Source organism: Fulmarus glacialis, unplaced genomic scaffold (assembly GCF_000690835.1).
Source record: "Fulmarus glacialis isolate BGI_N327 unplaced genomic scaffold, ASM69083v1 scaffold6031, whole genome shotgun sequence".
Taxonomy (NCBI): domain Eukaryota; kingdom Metazoa; phylum Chordata; class Aves; order Procellariiformes; family Procellariidae; genus Fulmarus; species Fulmarus glacialis.
Window position 1 is genome coordinate 158022 of NW_009192119.1, and position 10989 is coordinate 169010.

Consider the following 10989-nt stretch of genomic DNA (forward strand, 5'->3'; position numbering starts at 1 on the left):
ATCTGACTGTACAACTTGTTTGTAGATTTCCCTAGCTTATGAACTAACATTGTAAAAAAGAAATTAACTTGCATGTTCCAGAAATTACTCTGGACAATAATGGTTCCCACGGTACTGAGCTTCAACCATCAAGACTCATTCACTTGCATATGACCTGATTATTTGACATTTCTTCACCCTCATTCTTAGTGACTTCCGAGCATGATAAACAATGAAAGGTTACTGATGTCAACCTATTATGAGCTAGGATGCTGTCCTCCTCTAACACACAGTAAAGCCAGTACTGAAGCTTAATTAATACATGTTTGTAAATTGTGCTGAGTTGCAAGGCATTATGATTTCAGGTTTCTTCTGTAAATGTTTACCTCGAAGCTTTAGTCAATGCACTACTGTCTGAACCAAAGATAAGTTTTGCTTCCATCAGCTATTCACATAGCTGGTCAAATCACTGTCAGAGCAAATCAATAGGAAATTCCTTTAGCATACTGTAATTTATGGTAGACCTGCAGCAACAGAATTAGGATTAAAAAGGGATAAGAAAAGGCAAGAAAGAACCAACATTTCTGCTCCCAGTGACATGATCAAAAAGACAGAGGAAAACCTTGTTTGTAATGTAATTATCCATTAAAGTTCAATTCAGATACCATTTAAGGGCTAGTCAGAGCCTTCCTAACACAAAATGAGTGGTTTTTAGAAAAAAGATACTGAAGTCTGAGCTTCAGCTGATATAACTCACTGTAGGTCCACTGCTAGCTCTCACCACAGAGATGACTAAGTTTAACCCCTCTCCTGCCAGCTCACTGAGAGGAGACCATTACAAAATGAGGCACACAGAGCTAACAGCTTCTGTATGTAGTCAGGAGTCAAGTCAGAGGGAACACTTCTGATGACTAAAAAGGCTGCTGACTTTATTGGGGCTGCTGTCAGGTTATCACCAGTCACTGCAACTTCCAAAAAGAGAAAGCAGGTATTTTCTAGAAAATCCCTAGAAAGCTATAAATCTGTAAGTCAGCAACAATACTCATGCTCAGGAGAGAATGAAATCAGATGCAAATAGCTTTGAAATTGTCTTAAAGAATTGACCAATATATTATTGGCATCACAGTTCTGGATACTTTCGTCTAGCATGGCCCCAGCTTTTGTCTTGCCCCCATCCATGGGCTGCAAATTTCAAGGCCATAGACATTGAGAACAGTCTTTAGACCTCTGTCCTTCTCTCACTGTTCGCAGTACTGGACAGCAGTCCCAGTGATCAAACTACCATCTCTTAAGAAGAGTATGGGACATGCTGTGTATCAGAAACACAAACCCTTCCCTAAAAAGTTGCAAATTAGAAAACATTGTCTTGAATACCTTGTAGACTTAAACATAACTGTGACAAACAAAAACTGTAGGTGCCAAAATGACTGAGGGATTTATGGAGACGGTAACAAACTCCCAGTGATCATCCAGACTGGTTATGACTGGGCAGCCTACGTTGAATCAAAGTCAAGTTCCCAACTGAGTACAAGTGTGCAAATCACAAAGCTGTCATCATAATCAGGGCACTGGTTTTGCAGAGAGGCTAAGGAGGGCGTAAGCTTAGGAGAAAAAAAAAATGTTTAAGAACAGTTTTGATACCACCGTTTACTCAAATTAAGTGGACTCTGCAGCAGCGCCAGGGCACAACCAAAATACTCCTGTACTTTCCACTCACTCTACTGCTGTGTGTCAGGCACAGAGCTCTAGGAGTGGGCTGCTTGAGTTGGACTTGAACTACAGTTTCACAGACTGTCATTGTGTTTTGGGTAAACAAAAGCCTTTACACTCCAGGTCTGCAAACCTGGTATCTTCCTCAAACACTTCTGAAGTGGAGGAAGAAGGGGAAAAAGACAGAAATAAAACCTTGTTTAGGTTAATTATTAGTGACTGAAAGCTGCTATTAGTTTTTAGAGTCTGCCTCTAAAAAGAGAAATATTTTAGATGTTCAGCAGTTCTCAGCTGTGCAGAAGAGAATATGTTGCATCTCGGCAGCAGAGATGGTATGGTCCAAATGAAAATAGTGGCGCTTAAAATAAAAATCCTCATTTACATCAAAGACACCCTGTTATGAAGAGGTCAAGTCTGTGCAGACAGGTCATCCTCTCCTGACCCTTATGAGGGCATTTGACTATAAGCTTCTCTCTAATGGACTAGGGAAAGTGTGGGAACTAAGCTTTGTGGAAAGACTTTGCTACAGCAAGAAAAATGCTGATGTTTCAAGTATAGATAGTCTACTAATTCCTTTAGAAGTTATGATAAGTCTACTGCTTAACAAGAAAGGCCAGGATGAACTGCCTATCTATGTACAAATGGACGGCTCCCTGTTTCTGGAGCTGCTTTAAGCGTGCCAGCAGCAGTGCTCGCAACAGCCTGAAGTTTGGTTTGAAATACACAGACGAACAATTTCCATGCTCCTACTGCCAGCTGAGCAATAATGGAGCAGGCAAAAATGACTGAGAGGACCAGCTCGTGTGGGCACTCTTGCAAGCTGTTCTACGTCCACAGCCCACCGTGTTCAGGCTGATGGAGCCAAAGTGCTCTCAGTGACACAGTATTTCCTCTATGTATGTTAAAGGGTTCCAGGTTTTTTAGTATAAAACCTGGAAAAAATGCAACTTCTATTACTTTTCCTGTGCAGCGGAAGCAGATTATTTCTCCATCATTGATCCTCTTTAATTCCATTTCTTACCCATCAGGAATCAATAGGGTCAAAATGCCTGGGATAACACTGTCTTTGTCTTGCAGAACTAAACAGAAAGCTTATCAGACAGATATGGAGAAGGGCAATCAATAATCCAATCACACAATTCATTCCCCATCAATAGTCAATTCAAGGCTGAGAACAGAAACAGTGTCTTGTATTTGTCTAGTATAATTTAAAATATCTTCAAGAATATGGCTTCTTCCCATTGTCACCTCATTTTCCTGTAAAGATTTTTCTTATTTTCATCTTTACCATATTACGGAGTGAATAATGGCAAAATGTCCATCAAAAGAGTGGACAAAATGATGATCCTGTAAAACAGAGTTTGTATTTTATAAAGGATGGAGATGTAATGGTGTGAATATAAAGAAAGTCAAAGAACTCCTATGCCAGATGCTGTTCATGTTGTGCTGGTGTAATGGCAGAAAACGTAGGATTTGTATATTGACTTGTGGATGGACTAAAAATAGTTTTGAGAATGAGTCAAATCACCAGTTCTGTACTTAGTTTCTCTTCAAGGTCCCACTGGGCCAAATTTTGTCCTATTTTTACAGCTGCAGGTTTCTAAAGGAACCTCATTGCGAACGGCAATTATTTTGTACTTTTACCAGCAGTCTGGCTCACTGATTTTGATGGGAGTTTGTCTGCATAAGAACCTTGGGATTTGTCTCAACATATTTAATTGGACTTAAAGTGTGAGCTCTAGGAATAAGAGGCTGTTGTTAGCAAGAACTTAAATAATGCTAATACAGGGTGCAATTAAACGACTACAAAGAATGGGTACATGAGTTGCCTTGCCTGCCTGCCTCTTAGGTGGCCAGGCTGCGCTAAGAAGCTTTAATTTTGTGGCTTCTTTGATACTTTGAGCAAAGTCCTGCCCTCAGACATGCACACACAACTTCAATTGAATTAATACATCTCCTGTTTATCTCTCAGTGCTACATCTAACCCTTTCTCCAGTCGTAGACTCCTCTGACAGCTCAGTGAGTGTAACATGATTCATCCCTCTCTCTTCCTTCTCTTCCTTTGACTAGACACTAACAAACATAACAGAACTTGAGACAAGAGAAGGAGGCCCCTTATAATGAAAGATGCAATCACATCTTACCAAAAACAAAGGAGGGCACTAGCTAGTGCATGAAGCTGACTCCACTCTTCTAATTGAGGTACATAAATAAAAGGGAGAATGGCCCACATTCACCTCTAGTGCAAGCAGGTGCAGCTTCTCAGGCCTCCGTGCTAGTGCGTTTGCTTAGGGCTGAATTTGGCCTGAACAATAAAACTGTGTATCATGTAGTTTTAAAGGACGTGATCTGTTTCACTGAACTGTACTAATTTTCTCTCTGACCCAAAATACACATGCGTGTCTCCGCTGCGATGTAATGGTAGGAGAGTTCCTTTATGTTGTATGTACGTTTCTTTCCTCTGGGCACATGTTTTGTACTTGCTATATACCCTCACCTGTCCCCTCCACCAAATAGCAGCACCATCCCCACAAATGCTATATAATAAACTACTCATTCATTATGTTCACTATTTTCTATGTTGTGTATTGGACTATAGTGTAAACTTGTTTGAGTTTGTAAGAGAGAGTTCTTGTTCACAAGGGAAATGTGACTTCTGCTTCTAAATGCACAGTTATAAATTACTTTTAAGAATGTCTCTAGAACACAGCTGGACTACTGACAACTCTGGGGTTCTCTGCCCTGATTTACTGTGTGACTGCAAACAACTCACTTTATACAAGAGATTATGTATACATAGACCTAACATAAGCAGCACATCAGGAGACAGAAAGGAGACAAAAACTAGCATATAAAGAGAGACAAACACCACACAGTTTATACACAGACTAGGAAGACAGTAGTAAGGCTTTTAGAGACAATGTCATCATGAAAGTGGAGTTAAAGATGGTGAACCTACAATAGATATCTGTTTTTAATGCAGATGACATAGCACAACATGTGGATGAGGCATGAGGAATGAGCTAGGAATACAGATACAGCCACACTGAGTAAGCCCTAAGAACAATTTCTTATTCTAACAGTGGCCAACATCATCTCCTTCAGAAAAGCAGAAAAACCCCTTTCTGTGGATTTGGCATAGTCTGCCTCCCAATTAGATAGCTAAAGGCAATTATGAGTAATAACATATTACTAAATAATAATAGTAATAAAAACACGTAATTAAAATAAGTAAGAATTAGCTCAAGTCAGGAATTTGGAAAAAAAATTGAATTTGGGAAGAATGAACAGCTTGGAGAACGTAAACAGAGGATGAAGCAGCAAGACAAACCAGTGGCCTGGATATATCAATTGGGAGGGCCCAAGGGATTGAAGGAAACTTCAAGAAGTCATGCTAGAGTAGCAGAAGAGTTTTACTAGAAGTAATAATGAATATCAGTGGAGAAACGAGTTGAAAATTTTGCATTAATTTCTATTCGGGCCACATTAAGATGATTCCAAAGAGAGAAACTAGTTTTGTATTTACTAACATAAATGAACTCATTGACCCAAAGTTCTAAGAGTTAAAAAAAATCACCCCAAGAGTGAGAATGTATTTACAAAATATATGAAAACGGAAAAAATTATGACAACTTCTTTGGAGGGAATATATCATATTCTCCACAGACAGTCCAGAACACATTTTCTGAAGGTGTACAAAGTACATCTGTGTTTGAGCATTTTTGATAAAATGACTGAGCAAATCCATTTGATGTACAACATAAGCCTGAATTTTAATAAATATGTCATAGTCTTTTATCACTAAGTATGATGCTGCTACTCAATGCCTGATGGTGAAACAGACACACAGGAAAATCTAAACAAGATTTCTTGCATACAAGATCATTTCATTTAAAAAAAAAAAAAAAAAAAAAAAAATCACAGCTTTCTTGCTGCATAACAGATGCTCCAGCAAGTAAAGGATGTTGACTGAAGCAGGAAAGGGCAGAAGACAGAAGAAAGCAAGTTTCCTGTTGAAAATCAAAGCACCTAAACACTTTGATGTGAAAAGGCAAGAGAGAGTACTCATAGTAAACTTGTAAACATTCTCCTAAAATGCTAACTTGATGTATTAGAGTACCTATTCAGATAAAGGGCATAGTTTTGCCTTCTGACACATCAAGAAAATTGTGTTGACTGATGGAAAGATTTGGTCTCAAATCAACAAATCAGCATAAAAATGTGGGGCCTTACTGTCAACTAAGCTATTAATACATGAGTAAGATACACCCATCTCTAAATAGATCTATACCAAAGCAACAAATTCTTGCTCCTTTCCAGTGTTAAGTTAAGGTCATCCTGCCTAACAAACCATTTCAGATAGACTCTCTCAAAAGTCTACTCTGCAGGCAATGGCAGATAACAGACAGCTGAATGACTGAATACTCTAGGTCATCCAAAAAATTAGATCAAAGAGTCCCTGTAGTCTATTGAAATGCAATTGCTTCCAAATTACATTGTGGTGTTCCAGGCTTGAAAGAATGGGTCACTGCAGTTTTATTGTAGAGAAGCTATTGCTAATGAAAGGAACAATGGAAAGATTAGTGCTACCAACCATATAGAAGAAACACCACTTTCGGTTTAATTGCAGTGAACAAAGCAAATAGGAAAGAAGGGCAACCAAGTGACAAAAGTAGTTGGTGCAAAGAGGATATAGAAGCTATTCACAAGGTTCTCTTGATCAGAGCACAGTGTCCAGACTTAACATATGATTACTGAATTTGGATCACAGTAAAAAATGACGTGGTTGTCATTACAGACAGCTGATGACACATTTTTAAGAAGGCAGTCTTACAAACTGAAAGACTAATAATCCTATTGATAATTTGCCTGGGATTCATTAGGTGCACGGAAATTAATAAATACATAGGGAGAAAGGAACAATTGTACTTCATTTGTGATACCTATTCTGCAGATTATTATAAGTAAAGGTTTACTTAATTTACCAGTTTAAAATAACAATTTAAGGTGAAATCTATTGCACCTTGGAACTGATTAAAGAAAGAGAGAGATTCTAATTGGTGATAATCTAGGTACTGAAAAATGTTCTGCCATAATAAATGTGTTCATGCCACAATATTTATTCTCTTTTGATCAGTTTCTGGATCTTTTCTGAGTGAAGCTTACCAGTCATAACAATCTCTATGTCGAGACAGTGGTAAAAGATCTATTTCAGTCTCAGTTAAGATCACCACATTCTGTTTCTCTGTGACCTGAGGCAGACTTGAACCTTCCTTCTCCAGACAAGACTTGACAAGCCCAGCTTCACTTAGCTTATAAAGCATGTTAAAAAACAAACGTGACCAAACAGGGGAGATCACCCAAACTGTAACTGTTGTGGGTAGGTAGAGCACTTCTCTTAGAGGAAAAGGCAAACACCGCAATAAGTGAAAACAGTTTTTTTATGAATAAATATGGTAAAAGCTAGCAGTTGTGAAAATGAAGCTACCACAGAAACAACTAAGCACATCCAATATTAACAGTTCAGCACTACAAACACAACTTAAAAAAAGCAAAAGAAAGCTTCATTCCAGTTCCTGGCACCTGCTCCAAAGTCACATTTGCAACTGTTCAAATGAACTATAAAAGATACTAATTCCTCTAACTTGCTGAGAAAAAAAGTAGAGCATTCAAAATATAATCCAGACTACTTCAACCAGTTATCAGTATTCAACAGCTCTTCCTAATGAACCACCCTCTTCTCAAGTCACTGATTACTATTTCAAAGGAAACACTGGGTGTCTCAAGTGCTCCTTTTTTGGTCCTGTCACACAGTTTAATAGCCCTTATGGACAAGTACCTTTGCAAAACAGATTTCTAGAGGGTGATCCAACATATCCTCTGGACCTTAGTCAACCACAAAGCATACAGATAGCTTCATATACCTAATACTATTAAACGTCACTCCTTTCATCTGCATCCACAGGAAATTGCATTGCAAGTACAAGGGCTTAAGCCTAAAAAACATAAATAACTATTATTTCTGTACATGATTCTTCTGAATTACATCAGTAAAGACTTCTTTGCAGGCAATGAGCACTGTCAAATGTATTCTGAAAAAATAATTCGTGAGTAATAATTTTTCATGAACTTGGATCACAGCCATAAATGGAAAATATGCAATGATAATATTTAACACATTCATAAGAGATCAACTCATCAAGACTTATAAACCCGAATAAGCCTGGAATTGTCAAAGGAAACGAAGGGAAATTGGTTCATACTCCTGCTGAGATAGGAAATCCACCCTTCCTTAAAGCAGTTGACAAACCTAGGTACAGTATTTTTTTCTCACAAGCTTATAGATTGATCTTTTTTTCTTTATTCATAGTAGTTCACAAAGGCAGGAAGAGCATTTACTTAAGAGCAAGCAAAAATGTATAAACTAGCACAAACTATAACAAACGAAAATTGCTATGGGATAATTACTAGGACTACCAGCCAGTCTTCTGCTTTTTTTCCTGAAAGACTGTGATCAAAAAATACAAAGGGTGCATTGCAGTTCATCGGCTATAACTAAACCTCTTCTGTTAAATGCAATAGCAACTAGTGGTATTAGGAAAATCACCAAATGGTATGTGGTATCCTGAATATCATATGAATTACATCCCTTCAGCCACTATTCCACATATGAAAATACTACTTTCAATGCTGATTTTTTTTAAATAAACACTTACCAAGCCTACACATGTAGATATTGCTACCGAAGAGGTGCTATCATTCCTTATAAATCCCTGGTAGAAACACTGCTCAATTTCAGGTTCCTGAGAATTTGAGACTCCATCTTTCCCGAGTACCTGGACAATAAAACTGTTGCTTAAAATGGTCGAAGGTTTAAGTTCTAAGTGAAGTTCCTGTCCAAATGCTGAAAATTTGTAGTGCAAGGAACTCTTTGAACTCTGAGTTGATCTCTTTCTCCTAGTACTGTGCAAAACATCATGTGAAATGTACGATCCACTGGAATCCACTTTGACAGGTGTCACAAATACATAATCTGTAACGATAAAAAGTTAGCCATCAGCTTTTGTATCCAGCAAATAAGGTAAGCGTCATTCTAACACGGTAAGCATCAGGCTTTCACTATGGCATGAAGCATTCCCTCATTTAGGGGATGGCCTGAAAGCTCTGCAGGCTAGTGTGTATAGGCTTGACTGCATAAATTCACCCCTGTAAGTCACACAGGCTCTCAAACAGTGTTTGTTTCCTTTCTGCCCCACTGAGAGGTACAGACTAACTAGCATAGCTGTGAACATTCCCACAATCGCTCTTCTGAAGACATTTGTCATCACCAGCAGATCTGTAGATTTTCCCCTCCCCCTGTATTAATTGCTGTCAAATGTGAAGACTGCTCTGGTTTGAGGGTTTTTTTTCTTTCCCTATATTATATCACTGTAGGGGTAACCACGACTGAGACTTTGTAGAACTGTACCACTTGTTCAAATGGATTAAAGGATTAATTTATTAATGCCTTAACTGAGTGAGACCTCATCCCTTTGTAGTGACTCGATTAGACTGGGTTTCAAATTGTAACTGACCTTCAGCAGAAAGAGATTACATCCTACCTAATAACCTTTAGTCAGCCATTGCTAATTGCATGTCACAGAAGTTTACTGGTTTGGATAAAGTATGTGAAAAATTACAAAACTATTTGTGAGGAGAAGACTAAGATCTACTCACAACCACTTAAGAAAGGCAAAAATAGAGGCCAGGATTCAGCTAGCTGCATAAGCAGGTGCCTAGCTTGAAGTACATTATCACTGCTGTTGATCCAGCCATACAGGGATTACTTGTATCCTGGAAACTGGGTCTGAATTTTAGCCATTTGCTGACCTAGGACTTTTGCACCTATTCCTGGTTACAGGAGTAATTATGCTGAATAAACTGCTTCCCAACCCCATTTGATTTTTGAGATGTATTTCTCTGTGAGTACTTAAAGATATCTATGCATTTGACAGTAAAACAATTAATTTCTCTTCCTAAATTGAAATAACACCGTTAAAAAAGAAGAAAACCCCTCCTTTTTGTGTTGTAACAGATGTTGCAAAAACTATCAATCTCTTTGCCTGAATAGACTTTATTGGACACACATTAAGCTGAAAACATAACCAGTGATAGGTTGTTTTCCCTTAGACAATGGAAACAATACATCAAGAACTTTCACTTTCCTTGAGTGGTGTTAATCAACGGCAGAAGTTGAGGACGCTAAGCAGGCTGGTGGCCAAAAAATGCAAGCAGCTGCTAGAGAGAGGGAATCCCCCAGTGAGCAGATGATTGGGTGCAAGAGGGTTTTCCTTTCTGCACTCTGGTGTGGTTCTCTATTGTACTTTGTTTCCACACGCACCCAATAAAAAGCATACACTGCACTTCAAACTTCCCAAAGTCATCAGCATCTAAGTGTTAGTCTCTGCAACCTGGGAACAAACAGCTCCTGAGCTCTCACTCACACGAGTCCTTTCCCTCCAGGTTTGTTTTCCCTTAGCCTGCATTGCACAGCTTCTTCCGCTCTCCCACCCAAGTCTTTTCATTACTTTTGTCTCATTGCTTCCACAACAGGCACATGAGGTTTTGCTGTTGTGGCTACATACACATTCATCCTTCTAACTGCACATGTAAACGTGGATGTATTTACCATCTCATTCATTTGCTTTGCTGTTACATATCGTTCCTTTTAGCTCTTGCACACAGGGCTTAACAAGTTAATCTCTGCCCATAGTTAGCTCTTTTACAGCAGCCAACTTGCTTTCACTTTATGTTCCCTGAACACCGTGGCTTTTTCCCTTTAAATGCTCAGTCCACCAAAAAAAGCATCCATGCAAATGCTCATATACACAGACACAGAAAGAGCTATACAAACCATGATTCAATTCACTGATGCTGTCACTGGTTAAAGTTGCTGCATGAGACATGCAACAGAGGCAGCACAGCTGAAGGGTCTGCAAGAGAAAAAAAAAAAAGGAAAGAGAAAAGGAGTATTGGGCGAGATTTACTTGACAAGGGAAGGCAGAAAGACAAGGCACCAGAAACTGTGCAGTAACCTGGTATGAAAGTACACTAGGCGACTGCAAAAGAAAGTGCTCTCGACCTGCCTTTACAGTGCTTCCAAGCCACGGGAGAGCCGGGAATTGCATGGACCTGCCGCTGAGAATCGCAACAGGTAAAGTCCAGACGACAAGCAGAAGACAGTCCATGTTCCGCCGTGCACCTGGTGTGCTACCTGCTCCCCGAAGCGTGCGGCGGGCGAGCCCGGATCCCCCGCATGGT

At 39.1% G+C, this 10989-nt stretch overlaps 1 protein-coding gene across 1 annotated transcript in view; it reads right to left on the reverse strand.

Moving 5' to 3' along the window:
- The window catches only part of ADAMTS18 (ADAM metallopeptidase with thrombospondin type 1 motif, 18), a 78140-nt gene extending 67488 nt beyond the window's left edge, over positions 1-10652 (reverse strand). Inside the window, exons 1-2 of the mRNA XM_009586938.1 lie at positions 10583-10652; positions 8406-8722 (exon numbers count right to left, since the gene is read on the reverse strand). Of these exons, the coding sequence (XP_009585233.1) occupies positions 8406-8722; positions 10583-10634 (369 nt within the window). The 5' untranslated portion in view covers positions 10635-10652. The remainder of the gene's footprint in view (positions 1-8405; positions 8723-10582) is intronic.
- Positions 10653-10989: the final 337 nt, after the last annotated feature.